The sequence below is a fragment of the Suncus etruscus genome, chromosome 13 (assembly GCF_024139225.1).
Source record: "Suncus etruscus isolate mSunEtr1 chromosome 13, mSunEtr1.pri.cur, whole genome shotgun sequence".
Lineage (NCBI taxonomy): Eukaryota > Metazoa > Chordata > Mammalia > Eulipotyphla > Soricidae > Suncus > Suncus etruscus.
This window is the reverse complement of record NC_064860.1, coordinates 30,465,813-30,492,403: the sequence shown is the minus strand read 5'-3', so window position 1 is coordinate 30,492,403 and position 26,591 is coordinate 30,465,813. Positions and strand designations below refer to the sequence as shown.

The 26,591-nt window shown below is 36.6% G+C and overlaps 1 protein-coding gene and 1 non-coding gene across 2 annotated transcripts; both read left to right on the top strand.

Annotated features, from left to right (window-relative positions):
- The first annotated feature begins 25 nt into the window (after positions 1-25).
- On the top strand, positions 26-26,555 carry ARGFX (arginine-fifty homeobox). Its single transcript, XM_049785545.1, has 5 exons — positions 26-100; positions 5,835-5,934; positions 8,367-8,486; positions 24,250-24,398; positions 26,109-26,555. The coding sequence occupies exons 1-5, from the start codon at positions 26-28 to the stop codon at positions 26,553-26,555; spliced, it is 891 nt and encodes a 296-aa protein (XP_049641502.1).
- On the top strand, positions 19,318-19,481 carry LOC126026589 (U1 spliceosomal RNA). Its single transcript, XR_007501813.1, has one exon. It is a non-coding gene; the product is annotated as a U1 spliceosomal RNA (small nuclear RNA).
- Positions 26,556-26,591: the final 36 nt, after the last annotated feature.

The window sequence follows — 26,591 nt, the reverse complement described above, 5'->3', positions numbered from 1 at the left end:
GGTTCAACTAGGTCTGATGACAAGTATGGCCGCCATCTTCCCGCCACGGCTTTCAAACTGGGGCTTCCTAGCCGGCTCCGGAACCATAGAGTTCTCCCTGGCAAGTCTAACCCGAGCACCATAGAGTCGTGGAGAAGGAGCGGCTGGTTCTCAAGGACTCTAATACACTCAAGGCTGTCAATCATTTCTTAGCATATGTGCTAGTATATGAAAAAGAAGGAGCGGAAAGAAAAGAAAAAGAAATAAGGAAGTAAAGAAAAAGAAAGAAAGAAAGAAAGAAAGAAAGAAAGAAAGAAAGAAAGAAAGAAAGAAAGAAAGAAAGAAAGAAAGAAAGAAAGAAAGAAAGAAAGAAAGAGAGAAAGAAAGAAAGAAAGAAAGAAAGAAAGAAAGAGCTAGGAAGGGAGGAAGGAGGAAGGAAGGAAGAAGAAAGGAAGAAAGAAAGAAGAGAGAAAGAAAGAAAAAGAAAGAAAGAAAGAAAAAGAAAAAAGCGAGGGAGAAAGAGAGAGAGAAAGAAAGAAAGACAAAAAGAAGAGAAAGAAAGAAAGAAAGAGAAGAAACAAAGAAGAAAGAAAAAGAAAAAAGCGAGAGAGAGAGAGAGAGAGAAAAAAGAAAGAAAGAAAGAAAGAGAGAGAAAGAAAGAAGAAAAGAAGGAAGGAAGGAAGAAAAAGGAAAGAAAGAAAGAAAAGAAAAGAAAAAAGGAAAGAAAGAAAGAGAGAAAGAAAAAGAGAAAGAGAGAAAGAAAGACAGAAAGAAGGAAGGAAGGAAGAAGAAAGAAAAAGTAAGGAGAAAGAAAGAAAGAAAGAAAGAGAAAGAAAGAAAGAGAGAGAAAGAAAGAAAAGAAGAAAAGGAAAGAAAGAATGAAAGAAAGAAAGAAAGAAGAAAGAAAAGAAGAAAGAAAGAAGAAGAAAAAAGGAAAGAAAAGAAGAAAGAAAGAAAGAAAGAAAGAAAGAAAGAAAGAAAGAAAGAAAGAAAGAAAGAAAGAAAGAAAGACAGAAAGAAAGAAGGAAGGAAGAAGAAAAGAAAGACAGAAAGAAAGACAGAAAGAAAGAAGGAAGGAAGAAGAAAAAAAGTAAAGAGAAAGAAAGAAAGAAAGAAAGAAAGAAAGAAGAAAGAAAAGAAGAAGACAGAAAGAAAGAAGGAAGGAAGAAGAAAGGAAGAAAGAAAGAAAAGAAAGAAGAAGAAAAGAAAGAAAGAAAAGAAAGAAAGAAAGAAAGAAAGAAAGAAAGAAAGAAAGAAGAGAGAGAAGAGAGAGAAAGAAAAGAAAGAAAAGAAAAAAGAAGAAAAAAGAAAGAGAAGAAAGAAAGAAAGAAAGAAAGAAAGAAGAAAGAAAGAAAGAAAGAAAGAAAGAAAGAAAGAAAGAAAGAAAGGAGAAAGAGAGAGAGAGAGAAAGAAAGAAAGAAAGAAAGAAAGAGAGAGAAAGAAAAAAGAAAGAAAGAGAGAGAAAGAAAAAAGAAAGAAAGAAAGAAAGAGAGAGAAAGAAAGAAGAAAAGAAGGAAGGAAGGAAGAAAAAGGAAAGAAAGAAAGAAAAGAAAAGAAAAAAGGAAAGAAAGAGAGAGAAAGAAAAAGAGAAAGAGAGAAAGAAAGACAGAAAGAAAGAAGGAAGGAAGAAGAAAGAAAAAGTAAGGAGAAAGAAAGAAAGAAAGAAAGAAAGAAAGAAAGAGAAAGAAAGAAAGAAAGAGAAAGAAAGAAAGAGAAAGAAAGAAACAAAAAGAAACAAAAGAATAAAAGGAAAGAAAGAATGAAAGAAAGAAAGAAAAAGAAAAAGAAAGAAAGAAAGAAAGAAAAGAAGAAAAAAGGAAATAAAGAAAGAAAGAAAGAAAAAGAAAGAAAGGAAGAAAAGAAGGAAGAAAGGAAGAAAAGAAGAAAAGAAAGACAGAAAGAAAGACAGAAAGAAAGAAGGAAGGAAGAAGAAAAAAAGTAAAGAGAAAGAAAGAAAGAAAGAAAGAAAGAAAGAAGAAAGAGAAAGAAAAGAAGAAAAGAAAGAGGAAGGAAGGAAGAAGAAAGGAAAGAAAGAAAGAAAAAGAAAGAAAGAAGAAAGAAAGAAAGAAAGAAAGAAAGAGAAAGAAAGAAAGAAAGAAAGAAAGAAAGAAAGAAAGAAAGAAAGAAGAAGAAAGAAGAAAGAAAAAAAGAAAGAAAAAGAAAGAAAGAAAGAAAGAAAGAAAAGAAAGAAGAAAAAAAAGGAAGAAAGAAAAGAAGAAAGAAAAAGAAAGAGGAAGAAAGAAGAAGAAAGAAAGAAAGAAAGAAAGAAAAGAAGAAGAAAGAAAGAAAGAAAGTAAGAAGAAAGAAAGAAGAGAAAGAAAGAAAGAAAGGAAGAAAGAAAGAAAAGAAGAAAGAAAGAAAGAAGAAAGAAAAAAGAAAGAAAGAAAGAAGAAAGAAAGAAAGAAAGAAAGAAAGAAAGAAAGAAAAGAAAGAAGAAGAAAGAAAGAAAGAAAGAAAGAAAAGAAAAAGAAAGAAAGAAGAAAGAAAGAAAGAAAAAAGAAGAAAGAAAGAAAGAAAGAAAAAAGAGAAGAAAGAAAGAAAGAAAGAAGAAAAAAAAAAAAGAAAAAAAAAGAAAAAAAGAAAAAAAAAGAAGAAATGAAAGAAAGAAAGAAAGAAAGAAAGAAAGAAAGAAAGAAAGAAAGAAAGAAAGAAAGAAAGAGAGAGAAGAGGAATGGAGGGAGGGAAAGAAAGGAGACAGTCTTTCATCTATTACTGGTTTTAAAAGCATAAATATGCTAACTTTTTTAAATAAACTGCCTTTTATACATGTAGATTCAAGTTCATATCAATATTAATGTTTTAATTATCACAGATTTTGCAAAGTCCTCTGCATCCCTTTGTTCATTGCAGCACTATTTACAATAGCCTGAACCTTGATACAACCTAAGTGTCTGAGAATAGATGAATGGTTAAAGAAACTGTGGTACATCTACAGAATGAAATACTACGTAGCTTTTAGGGAAAATATGAACCCATGAAATTTGCTTATACATGGATGAATTTGGAGACTATTAGAGTGAGTGAAATAAGAGAAATAGATATAGAATGATCTCACTCATTTGTAGGATATTAGGGGACAAACAATAGTCTGGTAATAATATCAAAGACGATAAAGATAAAGATCAGGAAGTCCTAATCCCACAAATGGTGGGAAAGTGAAATTAGGGTAGAGAAGGGACCTCAGTAACAGTAATAGTTGGAAATGATCACTCTGGATAATAATTGAGTACTGAAAAAATAAAAAGTGATAGGCACAATACCCCTCTCTAGCAATATTGTAAAACACAGTGTATAAAAGGGGGGGGCAGGAAAAGAAGTGAGAATGAGAATGAAAGAGAGAGAGAGAGAGAGAGAGAGAGAGCGAGAGAGAGAGAGAGAGAGAAGGAAAGTATTTACTTCATAGGAGGGCGGAGAGGGAAACGGTATATTGGTGGTGGGAAATGTGCACTGGTGAAGGATATTGTGCATTGCATACAGCTATTCAATAATGAATATCTTTGTATAAGTGAAAATAACAACTGTATTATGGACAAAAATAGTAGAATTGTAACTTGAGATTTATCATTCTGAAATCACTTATATCACACTTGTAATGTATTCTTTCCTCTATATAAATAAAAGACAAAATGTTTTTTAAAAAGAAAGATATTAAAGTGATCCTTTGCTAATCTACTTTTATTTATTATTTTGTTTTTGGTTTTTTTTGGGGGGGGGTGTAGGGGCACACCAGGAAGCACTCAAGGATTACTCCTGGCTCTGCACTCAGAAATTGCTCTTGGCAGGCTTGTGGGATCATATGGGATGCCAGGGGTCAACCCAGGTCAACCGCATGCTCATCTTTAAGTAAATAAATAAAGTATATGATCTTAAAATAAAGACAAACCGGGGTGAGGGGACAAAAAAAATAAAGACAAACCCTGAAATCAATAAAATAGACTCGAACACTTCAGAATATGATCAGTTATTTTGATAAAGAGGCAAGAAATATAAAGTGAAGCAAGGAAAGCCTCTTAAGCAAATAGAATTGTAAAAACTAGCCAGTTGCATGCAAAAAAAATATATAAAATGAACTCAGATCTCTCTTTAATACCAGGCACAAAAGTCAAATCAAGATGGATTAAAGACCTTGATATCAGCTCTGTAACCTACAGTACACAAAGAAAAATGTAGGCAGAACTCTCTATGACAAAACATATAAAGTATTCACAAAGATTAATCAAAAAATCCAAAACTCTATCAGAAATTAGAATAGAGGGGTCAAAGTGATAGCACAGCAGTAAGCTGTTTGCCTTGCACACTGCTGACCCAGGACAGAGTCAGGCTCAATTCCTGGCATGCCCTATAGTCCCCTGAGCCTGCCAGGATCAATTTCTGAATGCATGCAGAACCAGGAATAATCCCTGAGCACTATCAGATGTGGCCAAAAAGAAAAAAAGAAAAAGAAAGAGTGGATAATGAAGGTGTGGTATATATACACAAAGAAATACTACGCAACTGCAGGGAATGATGGAATCATGCATATTAAAGCAACTTAGATGGGACTTAAGGGTATTATGCTAAGTGAAGTAAGTATTAAGAGAAGTAAGTTATAAGAAGAATAAACACAGTGGTCATGTAGACTTGTAATATATCTATATAGCTAAAACACAGAGCTAACAGCACTAAAACGCATGAAATCCAAAGAACAACCAAACTTTAAAATGTGCCTGTTAACAGTAGGCAGACTTAGAAAGTTTAGTGAGTGAGAGTAAACATAGGGACTGGTAGAGGGATTGGTGAAGAACTATGAGGTGGGGGTGTTGTACACTTTAGTTGTGGTACTGACACATATCTGACTTTGTGTTTGAAATACCACACTCTAGAATCACCAGGGTTCCCAGACAGCAGATCCACAGGACCAGGCTCTTTGTATGTGAGCTGCACTAGGAATCTAACTCATGCTCTCATGTTTTAAAGGCAAGTGATTTTGCTATAGTTTGAATCATTTTAGCCAAGTATGTTTGTTTAATAATTAATTGGTAACTTCAAATCTTTAAAAATTATATAACATTGGGACCGGAACTGTGGCACAAGTGGTAAGGCATCTGCCTTGCCCAGGCTAGACTAGGACAGACTTCGGTTCCATTCCCCAGCATCCCATATGATCCCCCAAGCTAGTTGCGATTTCTGAGTCCATAGCCAGGAATAACCCCTGAGCATCACCCGGTGTGGCCCAAAAACCAAAAATAAACAAACAAACAAACAAATAAAATTATATACATTTGTGGAGAAAGGGAGAAAAAAGTGCAACCATTACAACAGAAAATAGAGGAGGGAAAACACAAAGATAATAAATCAATCCAAATGTAGTACTAGTCCTATCCTATATAAATCCATCAATGTGGAGTTAATCAACTTTAGAGTTATAATATTCAACTTCAGTTTGAGACACACCTATTAATTTAAGTAAACTCAAATTTTAAAGTTAGAGTATGGAGTATAGTTCAATGTATAAGGCCCTTGACTTGCACGTGAACAATCCCCAGCACCCCTTCAGGTCACCCCAATATGGCCAGGAGTGGTTCCTGAGCATAGAGTCAGGAAACCCCTGAGCACTGCCAAATATGGTGAAAATAAAATGAAAGAGATGTTCTATCGAAAGAACGAAGAGTAAATTAAAGGTTGGAGCATGAAGATGAAATGAAAGGTAAGGAATTTGCTTATAAATGAATAGGATTCTATTTTCTAAAACTTAGGTCTGTCTCTAAGCATAGTGGAATGAATAAAAAGCCAAATGTCTCCATGAAGGGTGGGGCATTAGGGGTGTGGCTGGGTGGTACATGGATTTGATTGTATCCAAAGTTGCATTTAAATAGGTCGTTAGTGTTGAAAACCAGGCAGGAAGACCAGAAACATTTCCGGAGAAACGCCAAGAAGCAAGCTGGAAAATGGATCCTCCAAGAGAATTCCTGATAAGTAAGCAGGGAAAGGGGGAAAATAGAGGAGAGGCATAAAAGACTTATAAGGTTTTGGGGCACAGAGGATAAGGCATTTGCCTTGCATGCAGCTGACCCAGATTTGATTCCTTGGTTCAACGCCCCCAGATTTGATTCCCAGGTTCCATCCAGCATCTGGTATTTTCCCCACCAAGCCTACCAGTAGTAAATTCTGAGCGTCGTGCCAGGAGTAATCCCAGTACCACGGGTTGCACCCATTATTGCCCTTCAAATTATGGAATTTAAGCAGTAAAAAAAAAAAAAAAGACAAAGAGAGCCGTGCAAGGTTCAAGGATGTGAATCACTGAACTTTGTTCCCAATGACGGAGATGATCATAGAAAGCAAGTAAATTGAGAGCAGGGGAAGATCTAAAATTCTCATTGCCTCATAGCCATTATGGAAGCAAAATTTTATTTTGTTTATTGAAAAATATTATATCTAGAGAAATGCTTATTTATAGCAAAGTATTCTTAAACTGCTGAAACTATAAGGCTTCTTTATATATAAACGTGTAGCAATTGTAGTTTACCCTTATTTTGTTGATAATTAAATGAATCATATTTGGGCCCGGAGAGACGTTTGCCTTGCTAGCAGCCTATCCAGGACCTAAGGTGGTTGGTTCGAATCCCGGTGTCCTATATGGTCCCCCATGCCTGTCAGGAGCTATTTCTGAGCAGACAGCCAGGAGTAACCCCTGAGCAACGCTGGGTGTGGCCCAAAAACCGAAAAAAAAAGAAAGAAAAAAGAAATTAGCTCAAAGGCCCGGAGAGATAGCACAGCGGCGTTTGCCTTTCAAGCAGCCGATCCAGGACCAAAGATGGTTGGTTCGAATCCCGGTGTCCCATATGGTCCCCCGAGCCTGCCAGAAGCTATTTCTGAGCAGACAGCCAGGAGTAACCCCTGAGCAACGCCTGGTGTGGCCCAAAAACCAAAAAAAAAAAAAAAATCATATTTATGAAAAAATAGATAGCTCACACGTGGAAAATAAATATTCCCAAGGACTATATTGTTTTTTTTAATATTGTGTAGCATACTATTCTGACTTTTATTGCATATTACTGCATCATTGTAATGTTGCATTTTGTCTAATATATTGAAGAACAGATGCTTAGCTTGTTTAATTTCTGTTCAACTAAGTGTCAGGCCCTAACCCATCTTCTCATTTCAAAATACTTTTTCTCTCTTTTTTTTTTTTTTGTTTGTTTGTTTTTGGTTTTTGGGCCACACCTGGTGATGCTCAGGGGTTACTCCTGGCTATGTGCTCAGAAATCGCTCCTGTCTTGGGGAAACTGCCAGGGATCAAACCAAGGTTCATCCTGGATCAGCCACGTGCAAGGCAAACGCCCTACTGCTGCACTATTGCTCTGGCCCCTCAAAACACTTCATTTTTTAAGGGACATTCTCTGCAGTGCTCAGAGGTAACAGGTGACTGTACCTTGAGATCACTACTGAATTTGGTTGGGTAAACACCTGATTCGGGGTCTCCTGTGTATAACCCCTTTGTTCCAGCCCAATTATCTATGTCCCAGCATCCTTTTCAAAACACTTTCATCTCATTTACTTTGCATTCTTAAAAGCTGTTAAAGCAGGGAGGGGGTGGGGTGTGGATGTTTTAAAAAGCTGTTCAGACTCTGGTCCCAGCTATAGTATCTCGGTGGGTAAAAAAAGCACTGCCTTAGTGCTAGCCACACTGGGAATCTTGTGTGATCCCCTGCACCCCACCAGGCGTGATCCTTGAGCATAAAACTAGGAGTAAGCCCTGATCAATGATGGGTGTTGTTCCAAAATAAAACAAAACAAAGCTTTTTAAAAGTTATTTTTAAAAAATAACTTTTGTTTGTTTGGTTTGGGGATTTGTTTGTTTGCTTGTCTTATTATTATTATTATTATTTTTAATTTTGGGTCACACCTGCCAGCGCTTAGGAATCACACCTGGCATGCTGGGTGAGATGGAAACCATCAAAGACCCTGGGTGGCCCCATGGAAATGTACTACCCTGTACTACCTGCTGTACTATCTTTCTGGCCCCTAAACTGAGGAATTTTTAAAATATGATTTATCTAAAAATAAAATTATAAAATTCATGGCAAAAATGTTATTGTTTGTCAATGCAGTAACTGACTTAAAGGCAGCAGAATTCTCTTCTGCTTTTTGCCTTATCTTTTGTAACATGTTTTCTTTGAAACTGATTTGTGTCAATTATGTTGAAATTTAGTCTTATGCCAAGATGGTGTGAGAAAAGAATGGAGATTCAAATGGTCTTTGTAAGTATTGGAAATATTCTCAAATCTCAAGCAAAGAATCGGGAACAGTCCTCAAGTGTGGGCCCCGTAAAGAGCAAGGAGCAGCAACCAAAAAATTAGTATTCTTTGAAAAAAAATTACTTCATCAGCATCCCTTTTCTGCTATAGACCTTCCATCCCAGATTGCTGTACCTCTGATGGAAAGGATGACCCCAAAGTCTTCAGATCCTTTCATCAACATGACTGAGTCTAGCATACCCCTGATGGCACAAACTGAAAATGATTTCAGTGAGTAATAATTCTCCTTTGTCTTATTTTTTTCCACTGTTTTCCTCTTCTCAAAAGATGTGATAATTACGTTTTACATTGTTTTAAAGCATTTACTGTTTTTTAATTATCTCCAATATATTTAAAAGATGTTTTCATAATAGGGACTAAGAGATAGTACAGTGGAAAAGTGCATGACTTGCATATGACCAATCCTCATGCAACCCACACCACCACCTATGGTCTCTAATGTACTAACAGGAGTGATCCATATATCAAAAAGACTAGAAACAAAAACTAATGTTGTTTATTAAACTAATAAACTAATGTTTATTAAACTAATGTTTAATAAAAAAAAATTCTCGCTGTTAGTGAGATGTTCTGGTTCATATTTTATGTGAAGCAATCTGAAGAGTTCTCTTCAGTAAAATAGAACTCCTATATGAACTAGCAAGTCCATTTTTTGTCATATATCCCCAAACAACATTAACTCTAAAAAAGACATAAACACAACTATGTCCATTGAAACACATATACTAACTAACCCAAATGTCAACTGACAACGAAAAGATTAAGTGGTTTTGTTTTATGTGCAAAATGGAATACTATGTAGCTTCAAGAAAAAAAATAAAATGATACAGTTTGCTGCAACTTGGCTGGAGCTAGAGGGTATTATATTAAGTGAAATAAGTCATTCATCTTTCAATAAGGTAATCCCAACCACTGCACTGCTTTCCAGCACATGCTCCATACAAAGAATTATCATAAAGCATAGTAGTTTATTATTATTATTTTTTTTTTTTTTAGTTTTTGGGTCACACCTGGCGGCGTTCAGGGGTTATTTCTGTCTCTGTGCTCAGCAACCACTCCTGGCAGGCTCAGGGGACCATATTAAATGCTGAGATTCAAACCATAGTCCATCCTGGATTGGCTGCATGCAAGGCAAACGCCATCTCGCTGTACTATCTCTCCGGCCCAAAGGATTGTAGTTTAATATTGGGTATAGTGTGGTAACAAATTTAGTTGCATTAATTTTCACCATTAAAATATATATTATAAACCAAATATACAAAAATGCAGAAAACAACAATAAATACTATAACCAATATCCAGTTTCATCAGCAAAAATATATTAGTATTATCTATATATACTTAGCCATACACAAAAATTAAAAGCATAGTGGTGATTTTAAAAGAAGTTTTATCTTTTCATTTGAAGTTTTCTACATACTACATAATTAACAGCTTGTTTCTATATTTGATTTTTTTTCTTGTTTATATTGTGTATTATGTTGATGGATTTATGAATGTTAAACCATCCTTGCATTCCTGGGATGAAACCTACTTGATCATAGTGAATGATCTTCTTGATAAGGCATTGAATTCTATTTGCCAGAATTTTATTGAGGATCTTTGCATCTGTATTCATCAAGGATATTGCTCTGTAATTTTCTTTTTTGACTGTATCTCTGTCTGGTTTTGGTATAAAGGTTATATTGGCTTCTTGGAAGCTATCTGGAAATGTTCCTGTTTTTCAATTTCATGAAAGAGCCTGGCCAGAATTGGTAATAGTTCCTCTTGAAAAGTTTGAAAGAATTCATTAGTGAATCCACCTGGTCCTGGGCTTTTCTTTTTGGGGAGACATTTGAATACCGTTTTAATTTCCTCAATAGTGATGGGGGTGTTTAGATATGCTACATCCTCCTTGTTCAACCATGGAAGATTAGAAGAGTTCAAAAATTTATCCATTTCTTCCAGGTTCTCATGTTTCATGGCATAAAGTTTCTTGAAGTAATCTCTAATTACCCTTTGAATATCTGCAATATCTGTAGTGCTCTCCCCCTTTTCATTTCTAATACAGGTTATCAAGTTTCTCTCTCTCTCTCTCTCTCTCTCTCTCTCTCTCTCTCTCTCTCTCTCTCTCTCTCTCCGTGAGTTTTGCCACTGGTCTATCGATCTTGCTTATTTTTTCAAAAAACCAATTTCTGCTTTCATTGATCTTTCGGATTGTTTTTTGGGTTTCCACTTCATTGATTTCTGCTCTAAGCTTTGTTATTTTCTTCTGTCTCCCTATATTTGGTTCCTTCTGTTGATCATTTTCTAATTCTATGAGCTGCTTCATTAGGCTATTCAGGTATGCTCCTTCTTCCTTCCTGATGTGTGCTTGCAAAGCTATAAATTTTCCTCTCAGCACTGCTTTTGCTGTGTCCCATAGATTCTGATAACTTGTGTCTTCATTGTCATTTGTTTCCAGGAAAGTTTTAATTTCCTCTTTGATTTCATCACGCACCCATTGGTTGTTCAGTAGCAGGCTATTTAGTTTCCAGTTGTTAAAGTTTTTCTTCTGTGTGCCTTTGTAATTCACATCTAATTTCAGAGCTTTATGATCAGCAAAGGTAGCCTGCAAGATTTCTATTCTCTTAATTTTATGGAGATATGTTTTATGTACCAGCATGTGGTCTATCCTGGAGAATGGGCCATGTGCACTGGAGAAGAATGTGTATCCAGGTTTCTAAAGATGGAGTATCCTATATATATCTACTAGGCCTCTTTCTTCCATTTCTCTTCTCAGGTCTAATATATTCTTGTTGGGTTTCAGTCTGGTTGACCTATCAAGTGTTGAAAGGGCCATGTTGAGGTCTCCCACAATTATTGTGTTATTACTGATGTCCTCTTTCAAATTTGTCAATAGTTGTATTAGATATCTTGCTGGTCTCTCATTAGGTGCATATATATTTAATATTGCAATTTCTTCTTGCTGTACATATCCCTTGGTTAGTACATAGTGTCCATCTTTATTCCTTACAACTTTTCTGAGTCTAAAGTTTGCATTGTCAGATATTAATATTGTGTTTCTATATTTGAAATATTATTTCAGCCATTGTTTGTATTAAGCTGTATGTCCATATCCTAATTAATAGCCAGTGTCTTCTAAGAACTTCCTTATCTCTAAAATAGGTCTTAGAGTTGTTGATCATGATTTTTCACTTAACTGTATAACAACTATTCATATATAACATTGGACTTGAGAAAGCATCAATTTTTTACATTTAAACACTGAGATTGCAAAGTTTTTATGATTGAGTTTCTTTCTTACAATGTATGTATGCTGCCTTTCACCCATGAACATTTTCCACACCAGTGTGCTAAGTTTTTTTTCTTTCCACCTCCTGCCTGCCTTTAGAGCAGGCATTTTGCTCCTCTCTCTCACTCTATGTCTATCTCTCTCTCTTTTACTTTTTAGACACTGTAGTTTACATTATTGTTAATGAAGGGATACTATGCATATCACTTTATCTTTGTTCAACACCCAATTATTATCCTTAGTGATCAATTCCAACTATCATGGTTATAGTGGTCCCTTCTCTGCCATAACTGCACTGTTCCACTATTTAAGGCAAGCTTTGTCCTATGTACAGATCCTCCTAGCCCTCCCCTATTATCTCTGGATATTATTACCAGACTATCTTTTATTTTATATATCCCATAAATGAGTGAGGATATTCTATGTCTATCCCTCAACATCTGTCTCATTTCACTCAGCATAATATTTGCCATGTATAGGAAGCAAATTTCATGACCTTATTTTTCCTAACAGCTGTATAGTATTCCATTGTGTAGATAAACCACAATTTCTTTATCTACTCATCTGTTCTTGGATAATTGGATTGTTTCTAGATTATAGCTATTGTGAATACTGCTGAGATGAACAAAGAATGCAGAGAGCTTTTCTGCATTATGTTTTTGGGCTCATAGAGTATATTCCCAAGAGTGATATTGCTGGGTAATATGCAAAGTCAATTTCTAGCTCTTTGTGGGATATTCATTTTGTTCTCCAAAAATGCTGGACCAGTTGACATTCCACCATCAGTGAATAAGAATCTCTTTTCCCCATATCTTCACCAGCACTGGTTGCTCTTTTTCTTGTGATGTATGCTAGTATCTATGGTGTGAGGTATCTTGTTATTTTCACTTGCATCTCTCTAATGACTAATGATGTGTAGCATTTTCCATGTGTCTTTTGGCCATCTATATTTCTTCACTGAAGAAGTGTCTTTTCATTTCTTCTTCCCATTTTTGGATAGGATGATATGGGTTTTTTTTTTTCTTACAAAGCTCCAGCAGGTGTTCTTTGTACATCATTGATGTTAACCCCTTATCAGATGGGTATTGGGTGAATAGCTTCTCCTATTCTGCTGGTAGTCCTTGTATCCTAGTCATCATTTCCTTTGAAGTGCAGAGGCTTTTGAGTTTAATGTAATCCCATTTATTTATTGCTTTCACTTTCTTGGCCTGTGGTGTTTCTGCCTTGAAAATGGCTTTGGCTTCACTGTCATGGAGTGCTCTGCATATATTTTTTCCTATGTACATGAACCATAGTTCAGGTATAATTATCAAGTTCTTTAGTACATTTTGATTGACTTTGTGCATGGTGTTAAATGGAGATCTGAGTTCACATTTTTTGTATGTAACGGACCAGATTTCCCAACACCACTTGCTGAAGATGCTTTCCTTGCTCCATTTTGTATTTTTTTTCTTTTAAATTTTATTTATTTAAAGAAAATACATCACATACTTGACATAGTTGATCATAATACATTTGTTTCCTCATAAGTGAAAGAAACGTTATTGAAAAAGTAAAAAAAAAAAAATAAATAAAATGGAAGAGAGGAGAGAGAGAGAAAGAAAGAAAGAAAGAAAGAAGAAAGAAAAGAAAGAAAGAAAGAAAGAAAGAAAGAAAGAAAGAAAGAAAGAAAGAAAGAAAGAAAGAAAGAAAGAGAAAGAAAGAAGAAAGAAAAGATGACAACATCAAACAAATGAAGTTGTCCAGAAATTTAAAGCTAAGATACTATGAATTTTAGGGACATTACTCAGCTGCAGGGCCACTAGAAGAAGGCTAAATTCAAACATCACTTTTGCATTTGTGTGCATGGTTACAGCTGCCAGACCTTACCACAGTAGGAAGATATGGGGGGAGGGTGCCCATACTTGCTACAAAGAAAAGGGGAAAAAAAAACAAACCCTGGAGATATCAGCCCAACAGCTGTTGGTCAGATCAGTGTGTTCAGATCAGTGTCCCCACAGCAAATTTTAGGGGCTAGTGATGAGGCAGGCCTTTGGGGGAAAGGTGATTCTGGGTGATGAAGGCAAAAAGTGTGGCTTCAGTAGGGTGGGGTCTTGGTCCACCCTCTCCTGAGATGACCAGCTGGATGAGCTGGTGTAGCCATATATTTTCATGGCACAGATTATATCTTGATCAAGAAAAGAACACGAAGCCTGTTCGAACATGGCGGCTGTATTTATCTCTACTTTATATTTCTTGCATCCATTTCAAAGATTAATTGATCATATACTTGCAGGTCTGTCTTAGAATATTCAAGTCCATTCTACTGCTCTGAGGGTCTTTCTTTATTCCTGTACCATGCTGTTTTAATGACTACTGCTTCATAGCACAATTTAAAGTTGGAGAAAGTTTTTCCTCCCATCTTCTTTTACCCAAAGATTGCTTTAACTATTTGTGAATGTTCATTATTTCATACAAATTTCAGGAAAATACAAATTTTCCACTTCTTTGAAAATGTTATGGGTATTCTTATAGAGATTTCATTAAGCCTATACAATACTTTGGGAAGTATATTCCCATTTTAATGATGTTGATCCTTCCAATCCATAAGCACAGTATCTCTTTCCAATATCCTTTTATTCCTTGAAGCAGTGTTTTGTAATTTTCTTTGTGTAGGTATTTCACCTGTTTAATTGTTTTTAAAGTGCATTAATTATACACCTTGGTGACAAAATTGTTCATTGTCATACAATGCATACCAGATCTCACCAGTGCACCCTTCCTGTTACCAATTTCCTCTCACCCACCCCCAGACCCAATCTTTGCCTTGCTCTAAAGCAGGCAAGTTGCTTCTCTTTCTCACTCTTTCTCTTTCCTTTTTTGGTGCTGTGGTTTGCACTAATGTTGGAGGATGTCTTGCCTGTTAGTTTCTCCAATTTCAGTGCTGATTACTTGTCCAGAGTGGTCAGTTTCAACTATCATTGTCTTAGTAGACTTTTCTAGTTTAGCTACACTCAATATTCTTTTTTTTTTTTTTTTGAGCTTTGAACCTTGGGCTGGACTTCCTGACCTGTATATTGTCTTTGAGTAATATTACCTTATTAGCTATTGTTTTCTTTATAACCCACAAATGAATGATATTATTTTATGTTCATCCCATCCCCTCTGGCCCATTTCACTCAGCATAATAGTCTCCATGTCCAGTAATTTATAAGCAAATTCCATGGCTTCATTTTTTTTTCTAATGGCTGCCTGGTATTACATTGTGTCAATGTACCACAGATTCTTTAGCCATTCATCTTTTGTCAGACACCTGGTTGTTTGCAGAGCTTGGCTCTTGTAAATAGTACTGTGCTGAACTCAGAGTGCACAGGGCATTTTTTAATTGCGTTTTTGTGTGTCTTGGGTATATAACTAGGAGTGATATTGCTGGATCATATAGAAGCTCAATTTTCAGTGTTTTTTTTTGTTTGTTTGTTTTTGGGCCACACCCGCGTTTCTCAGGGGCTACTCCTGGCTGTCTGCTCAGAAATAGCTCCTGGCAGGCATGGGGGACCATATGGGACACCGGGATTCGAACCAACCACCTTTGGTCCTGGATCAGCTGCTTGCAAGGCAAACGCCGCTGTGCTATCTCTCCGGGCCCCAATTTTCAGTTTTTTTAAAGAATATTCATATTTTTTACAGAAAGGCGGAACAGTCTGCATTCCCACCAGCAGTGAATGAGAATCCCTTTCTCCCTACGTGATTGTTCTTGTATTTTTGTGAAGTGAGCTAATATCTGGTGCAAGATCATATCTTATTGTTGTTTTGATTTGCATCTCCCTGATGATGAGTGATGAATAGAAATTGTCATGTGACTTATGGCCATCAGTATTTCTTCTTTGAGGAAATGTCTATTCTTCTCTCTATTTGAGGGGGAGTGTGTTTGGACCACACCTAGAGGCACTCAGGGTTACTCCTGGCTCTGTGTTCTGGAATCACTCCTGCAGGATCAGGGGACCGACCATATGGGGTGCCAGGAATCGAACCCGGGTCCATCCCAGGTCAGCTGGCAAATACCTTACTGCTGTACTATCACTCCAGCCCCTCTTCTCATTTTTGATGGAGTTATATTGATGTATGACAGTAGAATTTGGACTCAGCCCTTGGAGAACCCCACTGTGATGACAGTTGCACCTGGACACACCCTGTGGACTAGCCTCCTTGGAAAAACTTGGAGATTTGTAGTGGGGCCAGTTATAGAGACCAGAGAAGTGCCTGCTAGTCTATGGGGAGCTAGAGATAAAGCATTGGAGAGATGCTATCTGCTTTGTATTTATTCTTTTTCTTTTTTTAACCTGGCCTCCCCCAGCCACCTCTGCTGGTAAATTTCCATCTATCTCTGTCTCTCTCTGAAACTCACAGAAGAGGCAGGATTCTGACTCTAGAAGAAATAAAAAGTATACTTGGTTTCTACTTCTCTCTTCTCTCAGTCCCTGGCGGGAAGTTGCTACATGTTGGTGTCCCTGGGTGGGCTGAGAGTAGCCAAGATCCTAGTCACTATTTCTGTTGAAGTGCAGAAGCTTTCAGTTTAATGAAGTGCCATTTGTTTACCTTTGTTTCTACTTGCTTGGCTTGTAGTGTTTCATACTAGAAGATGCCTTAAACTTTAATGTCATGTAGTGCTCTGCCTATGTTTTCCTCTTTGTATCTTATGGTTTCAGGTCTTATATCAAGGTCTTAAACCCATTTTGGTAGTAGATCCTTTTTAAAAGTTTGGAAAAATTCACTAGTGAATCCATCTGGACCTAGGCGTTTGTTTTGGGGAAATCTTTTTATTATCCCTTTCAGTTTCCTCAGTTCTATTCAGGTATCAAATCTTGGTTTAAACTTGGAAGGTTGTAGAAGTCCAAAAATGTATTCAATTCTTCCAGGTTCTCTTTTTTTTGCATAGAGATTCCCAAAGTAGTCTCTGATTATCCTTTAAATTTCTATAGGCCTTTTTTTACTTTCTAATAAATGCTTATGAAGTTATAATTTTTCCTCTTAATATCGCCTTTGTGGTGTCCTACAGATTCTGATAATTCGTGGTTTCATTCTCATATGTTTCTAGGTATAATTTGATTTCATCTCTGACCCACTGGTTGTTCAACAGTGAATTATTTATTTATTTTTGGATTTTAGGCCACACCCAATGGTGCTCAAGGTTACTCCTGACTGCTCTCAGAAATCAGTCCTGGCAGGTTTGGGGGGGACCATATGAGAAGTTGGAAATCGAACCGGGTTTGCCATTTGTAAAGCAAATGCCGTACCTACTGTGCTATCACTTGGCCTCAGCAGTAAAATATTTAATTTCCAGGTTCTAACATTGTTTTTCAATGTCTGCTTGTATAACCTTTCAAGGTTAAACCAAGGTGATTTGATTCCTGAATAGACCTATCATTATTGAGGAAATTGGTCAGAATCTAATTCAGGGAATCACTCTAGTCTCTGGAAACTCTGTGGCCACAGTCACTGCTTCCAGCTCAGGCTCAGTTTTCTGAGGCAGTCCTGCACCATTGTTTCCACCCCTCCTCACCCAGGAGCCCACATCCCAGACTATCTCCCTAGCCAATCTCCCTAGGTGCTAAATAATCATCCAGTAATCTGCCTTTTCTTCTTCTCCAAGCCTCTGGTCCCCTTGCCAGGTTTAGGAGTTTTGGAAATTTCACATTAGCTCTAAGTGTCTTCAGGCTCTTCTGTGCTGCTGCTGTCCCTCTATCATTTTTTTCCCTTCCCAAACATCAAATTGTTAAAGCTGTAAAGTTCAGCAGACTGTTCTGAGAAAAGCAATTGAATCTGAGAGTGATTCTGCAAACCAATTTGCAAGTAAGTTTAAAGAACTTCGAATAGGTCCAAAAGTAGCAGAACAGCCTAGTCCTCTAATCTCATGAAACTAATAAATACGTCTTCCTTCCAAATCAGAACCATCTGCAAAAAATTTTGTGTTCTTTAGTGAGAGACTTCTAAACATGAAGTAAACAATATAAAACAGGGAATTAAGACCACATAAAGAGAAATTAAATCTTTTATTGATAACTGCAATGAAAGCAATAATAAAGAAAACTTTAGAGCATAAAATATTTCTGGCCCATCTTCACATATGAAAACATACACACACAACTTGTTTTACATAAAAATGAACAGCAGGGGGTCAGTCTTGCATGTGGTCAACTTAGGTTCCATCCTAAGCACCCCATATGGTCTCCTGAAGACAACCAGGATCAGGAGTGAACCCTGAGCACTGCCAAAACCAAAAATGAACAAAAAGGCATCACAATTATTAAATGGGCAAATAGGAATGTAGTATACTTCTTATAAGCAATAAAGGCATGCACAAAAATATTTGAGAATTCTAATTTCAAATTAATCTTAAATAAAAAGACATGGGGACAGAGCAATAGCACAGTGGTAGCACAGTTGCCTTGCACACAGCTGATCCAGGACTGACCTGGGATTGATTCCCGGCAGAGCGATTTCTAAGCGCAAAGCCAGGAGTAACCCCTGAGTGCTGCTGAGTGTGGCCCAAAAACCAAAAAGAACAACAACAAACAAACAACAACTTAAAGAAATGAACTATAACTGGGATTGTGTCTTTCACCTTCTCTGATAACCTTCTTAGTTCTGTGATCAAGGTCTAAGGAATTGTTTACATTGGAGTTGTTCCTTTGTTTACTTTTCTTTTTTAATATGAGTGAAATCATCAGATATTTGTCATTCTCTTTCTGACATATTTTGCATAGTGCATTTTTATTTTATTACTTAAGAAATAAAAACGATATAATCAACTATATGAATACTTGGACATAATTCACTGATTATATCAAAAGACAGCAAAAATGTTTAGAATTTACATGTTTTGAATTATGATAAAAATTTTAATCAAAATATAGGTAGAGGGGCCAGCGCGGTGGCGCTAGAGGTAAGGTGTCTGCCTTGCCAGCACTAGCCTAGGACAGACCGGGGTTCCATCCCCCGGCGTCCCACATGGTCCCCCAAGCCAGGAGTGACTTCTGAGCACATACCCAGGAGTAACCCCTGAGCATCACCAGGTATGCCCCCCACCAAAATATATATATATATATAGGAAGAAAGCATGTACTTAACCAAAAAAATAAAAGCTGCATTGAAAAGAAAAGTTAGGCCGGAGAGATAGCATGGAGGCAAGGGCATTTGCCTTGCATACGGAAGGACGGAAGGACAGTAGTTCAAATCCCAGCATCCCATAAGGTCCCCCGAGCCTGCCAGGAGAGATTTCTGAGCGTAGAGCCAGGAGTAACCCCTGAGCACTGCCGTGTGTGACCCCCCCCCCAAAAAAAAAAGAAAAGAGAAGAGAAGAGAAGAAAAGTTAGTGAGGGGCCAGATAGATAGCACAGTGGCGGGGTATATGCCTTGCATGCTGCCGAACTGGGAGGGACCGAGTTCACTTCCCGGTATCCCATATGTATTCCCACCCTGCCAGGAGAGATTTCTGAGTGCAGAGCCAGGAGTAATCCCTGGGCACTGCTGGGTGTGACCCAAAGACATAATAATCAATCAATCAATCAATCAATTAATAAAGTTTTAAAAAAAAGAGTTTGTGAATAAACATTAGAAATATTGTTATTAAAGTAAATAAAAATAAAAATGTTCACTGAAAAATGTATTGTGTAGTACCCTATTGATATGCCCCAAAATGAAACAAAATAAATGTTACATAATAAAGAAGAAAACATGTCATATTTGAAAAAAGAATCTTGAAAATCCTGGATTAGAATACTAGACAAGATACTTACCTGGCAGGGGCGATACCATGATCACGAAGGTGGTTTCCCCAGGGTGAGGCTCACCCATTGCACTCCGGGTGTGCTGACCTCTGCGATTTCCCCAAATGTGGGAAACTCGACTGCGTAATTTATGGTAGTGGGGGACTGCGTTCGCGCTCTCCCCTGAAAAAAAAAAGAATACTAGACAAGAATTGTCCAGAATACTGGAAAAAATTACATTGTATAAGACAGTTCAACTCATTGGGAGAATATCAATTTAGGTATAACCATAAGGAATGCAGAGAAAGTGAAGAGGGTATGGCACTTGGCTTTCCATGTTGCTGACCCCAATTAGATCCCTGACACTACATATAGTTCACAAGCACCATACCAAAGAATTATTCCTGAACACTGTCAGGTGTGGCCCAGAAACAAACAAAAAGAATAACAATGAGTTGCTTTGAGACATATATTAAAAATAAAATTCAATATCAAGTCTAAAGTCGTAGTACAGAGGGTAAGGCTCTTGCCATGCATGTGGCCTAAGTTCAGTCACCACAGCACAAATGGTCCCTCAAGTATGAATGCAGAAATAAAACAGAAGTAAGCCTCTACCATAGCCCACTGTGACCCCCCCAAAGTAACTCAATATTTCGTTTTTAAAAGATTCCATTTATAATAGTCTCAAAATATAGACTGCTTAGCAAAAAGCAAATCTATAGGAAATGTGCCAAGAATTATATGGGACATAAATGATTTGAATAAGTAGAACAGCCTATTACATTTTTGACAATAAATGCATAACTTTGATTATAAATGCATTAGAAAAATGTGTTTCTCTCTCCAGAGAATTGCATGGAATTCTAAATCTGCAACTTAATTCTAGTCAGAATTGTAGCACATTTTATGGTGTTTGAATAAACTGATGCAAATGTTGCAAAAATATTTCAAAAGTTTAAAAAAAATTTAAAGAAAAAAAATGGTCTCAACTGCCATCTCACAAAATATTATTTTTTATAGGTAACATGTGTAATAATGCAGTATGGTGCCAAAATGTCTAATTTAGCACTAAGCAGACAACAGTACAGGAAAAAAATCACTAGCATAATGGGAAGATGGCATTTTCAGTCATAGGAATAAAACAAGTGATCAGCAATAGGCAAAAATTATATACATTTTAGTTGATAAAGTATTTTTTAACTTTAATGAGATGAACGCTGGAAAGAGTAGTGATAGCTACAGACCCCCAGAAATGATCCCTTCACTCTCTGAAGAGGATTGTCTTAGCCTGGATTTCATAGAAAGACAGTTCCTTGAGATCAGTAGTCACATTCAACAGAGTACAAAATAATTTTCTTTTAAAATATAAAAGAGGATGATGAAATAAATGTGAGCATACTTTGCATTTTTGGAGCTCAGGTTCACACTCTGGTACAATATGTACTCCTGAGCAACTCTAGGAGCAATGCTGGAGCATCAAACTATAGGTAGATAAAACATACATCAGACCTTTCTAAACTTCCTGGTGAAGATCTCAACGGAACAATCCTAAAGATGCTCTGAAATTAGGAAACCAGTAGAAGAAAGGATCCAAAAACATAAATAATGAAGGGGCTGGAGTTATAGCACAATGGGTAGGGCATTTGCCTTGCACTCAGGTGAACTGGATATCCCTGCATCCCATATGGTCCCCTGAGCACCACTGGGTGTGGCCTAATGTTCCCCCAAAATACATAAATATGAAAAAGATGAGTGAAATGCATAGAAATTTATTTAAAGAATATAGCAATTGAATAACTTATGCACAATAATATAGTATTTATAATATTTTTTCATGTAGACTAATGTCCTCAAGACTCATCTTGTTTTAGTATATGTCATAATTGTTATCCTTTAAGTTTAAATAATATTTAGTTATACACATCACATTTTTTATTTTATGTTTTTATATATAAATCTTTATTTAAGCACCATGATTACAACCATGTTTGTGGTTGCATTTCAGACATAAACAGAATACCCACCTTCACCAGTGCAACATTCCCACCACCAATGCCCCCCTCCTCCCCTGACCTGCCTGTATTCGAGACAGGCATTTAACTTCTTTCATTCCTTAACATTGTCATGCTAGTTGTTAGTGTAGTTATTTCCCTAATAGCGTTCATCACTCTTTGTGGTGAGCTTCAAATTATGAGCCAGTCCTTCTGGCCTTTCCAGCCCTTAACTCTATTGTCTCTGGGCCTTATTACAGTAATGTCTTTAATTTTTCTTAAAACCCATAGATGTGTGAGACTATTCTGTGTCTATCTCTTTCTCTCTGACTTATTTCACTCAGCATAATAGATTCCATGTACATCCACGTATAGGAAAATTTCATGACTTCATCTTTCCTGAAGGCTGCATAATATTCCATTGTGTATATGTACCACAATTTCTTTAGCCATTCATCTGTTGAAGGGTATCTTGGTTGTTTTCAGAGTCTGGCTATTGTAAATAGCACTGCAATGAATATAGGTGTGGGGAAGGGATTTTTGTATAGAATTTTTGTGCTCCTAGGGTATATCCCTAGAAGAAGAATAACTGGATCATATAGGAGTTAAATTTTCAGTTTTTTGAGGAATCTTCATATTTTTTCCCATAAAGGCTGGACTTAGACAGCATTCCAACCAGCAGTGAATAAGAGTTCCTTTCTCTCCATATCCCCACCAGCACTGATTGTTCTTGTTCTTTGTGATGTGTGCCAGTCATTTCCTCAAAGAAGAATATACAAATGGCCAAAAAACACATGAAAAAATGCTCCATATCACTAATCATCAGAAGATACACATCACATTTTTCTTACCCATTGATATGTAATGGACACATGAGTTGCTTCCTTATTGTTATTAACCCAGGTATACAATTATCAATTTATGATTTTGTATTTTTTATAAAATTGGTATATCACATGGTAATTCTACTATAAGTTTCGGGTACTACCATACTATTTCCTCACAATTTGTGTCACAATATATTTGTTATGTTATGATTTTATATAATTACATGTTTTGATACTATATTATATATATTATATAATATGTAATATAATATATGTATATATTTGATTGTTTTTGGCCAGTGTTGCGCCAGCACTCAGAAATCACTCCTGGCAGGCTCAGGGGACCATAATGGATGCCAAGAATCGAGCCCAGGTCTACCCCAGGTTGGCTATGTAAAGGCAAACTCCCAAAGGCTGTGGTATCTCTCCAACCCCTAGTAAAGCCTATATTTAAAAAAGGAGAGAGGCTGAGAGTGGAATAAGCTATGCTACTTATATGACAGTCAAACACTACTTTGCAAGTATCTAACTCTAGATTCAACCCCCAGCATTGCCAAAAGCAACCCTAGGACAAGAGCCAGGAGTAGCTTCCAAGCATCACTAGTCATAACCCGAGATGGACAGTATTTCTAAATAAATAAATGAAGATAAGTAACTTATTTTGAAAAGTGTTAAGTGTCCCTACACTTAAATTTAGGGGCATGGAGATTTCTTTCTTGTTTCTAAAATAAGTTTATAGATGCCCAACACCAGATGAACAGATGAACATGAAGATGGGGTACATATATACAATGGACTACTACATAGCTGTAAGGAGTGATGTAATCATGCAATTTACTGCAACCTGGATTGAACTAGAAAATATTATGCTAAATGAAGTAAGCCAGAAAAACTACAGGTTAATATCACTTATATGTGATATTTAGAAGAACTGCGTAACAAATGAAATGGCTTAATTGGGTTTTGTTGCAAATACTCTAGGCCCCTCAGTATAGTAAGGAGAAGGAAAGAAATTGAGTGAAGGAGAAACATAAATATGAATGATGGGGGTGGGGTGGGGCAAGAGTTTCTTAGTTGCATTGGTGGTGTTAAGAAAGGACAGGACTAAATATTCAAGTCAGAATCAACAACAATGAAATCATGAGACCCAACTTTTAACAACCAAATTAAAAAATGTGTCTATTATGCTGGCAGATAAGGCGTGGAAACATGGGATGCACTCTAGGAACAGTAGTAAATGGAGGTTAGTGCTAATGGTGGGATTGGTTCTGAAACCCAACTATAATTCATTTTGTAAATCACAATAGTTTAAATACAAAATTACAAATAAATAAATAAATGTCAGGAAAAAAGAAGATGATGTCCTGCAGATAGGAGAGGATCTAGAGATAGAAGTGTAAGGTTTTTAACATTCTGGTGGTGGTCGTGATGTAGCCACCTTGTTGAGAAATTAATAACACAATAACTAAGCTGTTTTTAAAAGATTCAGATGTGGGCCGGAGAGATAGCATGGATGTAAGACATTTGCCTTGCATGCAGAAGGATGGTGGCTCGAACCCCGGCATCCCATATGGTCCCCTGAGCCTGCTGGGGGCGATTCCTGAGCATAGAGCCAGGAGTAACCCCTGAGCACTGCCGGCTGTGACCCAAAAACAAACAAACAACAAACAAACAGACAAACATTCAGACGTATCTGAGGCAACATTTGTTATATTAGACTTGTAAAAGTAAATAAGAAAATTTAAAGAGAAAAAATAAGCTGAAAATAGTATTATGTTTATAATATTAAGCCAGTAGTATTCATTATTTGGAAGTTAGGTATGGTAGACAACAGACAAGAGTAATAACGTGTTTGAAATTACTTATAAAATTGAAACTTAGGGAGTAAGACTCCAAAACAAACAAATGGAATATAGAAAAAAAATAGAAGTGACATTTCCTAGGAGAAACAAAGTGAATCTTAAAGGACAGAGAACTCTACATAGGACTCAGTCAATGAGCCTCTTGGATTACAAATTGATTAGAGAGAAACTATGGAAGAGTTCTATATGCAGGTTAAGGAGGATTTGGGAAGACAAGGCTTCTTTATGCTTTATGCTTCTTTATGTCCATTCTTTATGCATTTCTGCCCTACAGAAATAAGGATGAAGCAGAAGAACCGCACCTCATTCACCAAAGAACAGCATGAAGAGTTGGAGACTGTGTTTAGCCATACCATGTATCTGGATAAAAATCTCCAGAACATAATGGCTTCGAAACTCAATTTACCTCAGTCATCAGTAAAGGTCTGTCTTATCCCCTTGCATTTTGCTTAGATTCTTATCTAGATTACATTCTGCTTTTCAGTCTAGACTCCTTATATCATAATAACAGTTCACTTAATGAGTATCTATTGTGTGCTAGTTCTGAACTGGGCATATCGCATATATTAGCCTCACTTTTATCTTTTTTAAAAGACAAGAAAAACTAAGATTTGGGGGAAAGTTTCTAGGTCATAGAGATAATAAGAAGTTTAAATGAGGGAAGTAGAAAGCCTGTCTCGAGTACAGGTGTGGGGGGGAGGAGGGAGATCTGGGAAATTGGTGGTGGGAGTGTTGCACTGGTGAAGGGGGGTGTTCTTTACATGACTGTAATCATACAACTATAATCATATTTGTAATCATGGTGTTTAAATAAAGATAATTATAAAAATAATAATGAAAAATAAAAATAGATAAAAATATTTAAAAAATAGATGGAGGAGGCTACCTTTCCATTAGGAAATAAATACACTCTAAAAAAAGAAGTTTAATGGATTACAACTCTAGAAATATTATTCTATAAAGCTCAAATAGAGGAAGGTTTTAAGCAGTAAGAATCTTAGAATCTTAAGTAAAAACTCTATATAATTTGTTTTCAGAACACTGTCAATAAACAAAAACTCTTTCTACAATGAATGAATCTAAGTACAATGAATCGAATCTACAATGTATTTAAGTACTCAATTTTTGTTTGAATGTTCCTCAATATGGAAGCCTTTTCAAACAAAACATGAAATATCCTCCAGTTCAAATTTCCTCCCTCCCTCCAAATACTCAAACTAGTTTCTTTTCTAGAGTTCAAGACCTTCAGCCCAGTCTCTCCTATGGCACATATCCTCACCTTTTTTTTAAAGGCTACTTAGTGACTTTATTTCTTGTTTGTTTATCTTGTTTTTAAGTTATATTTTTCTTTTCTTTTCTTTTCTTTTCTTTTTTTTTTTCGGACCACACCGTTTGATGCTCAGGGGTTACTCCTGGCTAAGTGCTCAGAAACTGCCCCTGGCTTGGGGGGACCATATGGGACTCTGTGGGATCGAACCGAGGTCCTTCCTTGGCTAGTGCTTGCAAGGCAGAAACCTTACCTCTAGCGCCATCTGGCGGGCCCCAAGTTATTTTTTTCTTGTATTTAAACACCATGATTACAAAGTTGTTCATGATTGAATTTCAATCTTACAATGTATATTTACCCTTCACCCTTGAACATTTTCCTCCACCAATCCCCCTAGTTTTTTCACCTTCTGCCCCCCTGTCCCCCTTGCCTGTCTCTGGAACAGACATTTAATTATTCTTCCCTACCCCCCTTCCCTCTCCCTCCTTCCTTTCTTTCCTCCATCCATCCCCTCCTCTCTCACCCACTCTCTCTCACCCTTTAGACACTGTCATACCCTCACTCCTGCTTCTTTCCTTATCTGGAATCATAGAACTGGTCCTTATCTTCCTAATGACGCCACTCATATCAACTTCTAAATATTAAGAATTTAGTGTTATGGCGGTGGTGGGATTGGTATTGGAATACTTAAAATAACTATTATGAGCAACTCTAAATTATGGTGTTTAAAATAAAAATATTAATATTAAGAATTTTAGTGTTATGATGTCTTGAAGAGGACACAGGTGTTTTTGTTTGGTTTTTATTTTTTTAACAAGCTATTCCCTTAACAGACCATAATTTCTCTCCTTCTCTCCCACTCCCAGAACTGGTTCAAGAACCGGCGACAAAAATGGAGGAAGAATCAACAAAAAGAATCACTAAATTTGTCAAATCAGAATCTTTCAGGCAAGAAAATGCCGAATTTATCTAAACTGCCAATCAATGCTTCTTTCTCTGCTCATACTCATCTCTTAAGCTCATCCAATTGGGCACAGGACTCCATCACAACTCAGAGTTTCCCAAGTGATAACCAAATGCAAGATCTTCAGTTGGAGAATCTAGAGCCCTCAGTTCCTGCGTTGTTCTCTGGTGCCTATGACATAACCCAAATAATGAAACTATATAGTTTTCCTGATGAGGATGAGCTATCCACTTGCTCATTTAACTGTCTGTATCAGTATCTCTCACCCACTGAACCCCATATAGAACAAGTTTCTTCCTTTAGCTCCCTTGTTGCTCAAGTTGTAGATTCATCTGCTAAACATAGCTAGTACACATGAAAAAAAAATAAAAGCCTAAACACCAAG

Excerpts from the sequence above, each read along its gene's own strand:
- ARGFX (XM_049785545.1), top strand. The coding sequence starts at position 26 with ATGGCCGCCATCTTCCCGCCACGGCTTTCAAACTGGGGCTTCCTAGCC. Across the intron at positions 101-5,834 it reads GAACCATAGAGTTCTCCCTG|GTCGTTAGTGTTGAAAACCA; the intron begins GCAAGTCTAACC and ends GCATTTAAATAG. Across the intron at positions 24,399-26,108 it reads TACCTCAGTCATCAGTAAAG|AACTGGTTCAAGAACCGGCG; the intron begins GTCTGTCTTATC and ends TCCCACTCCCAG.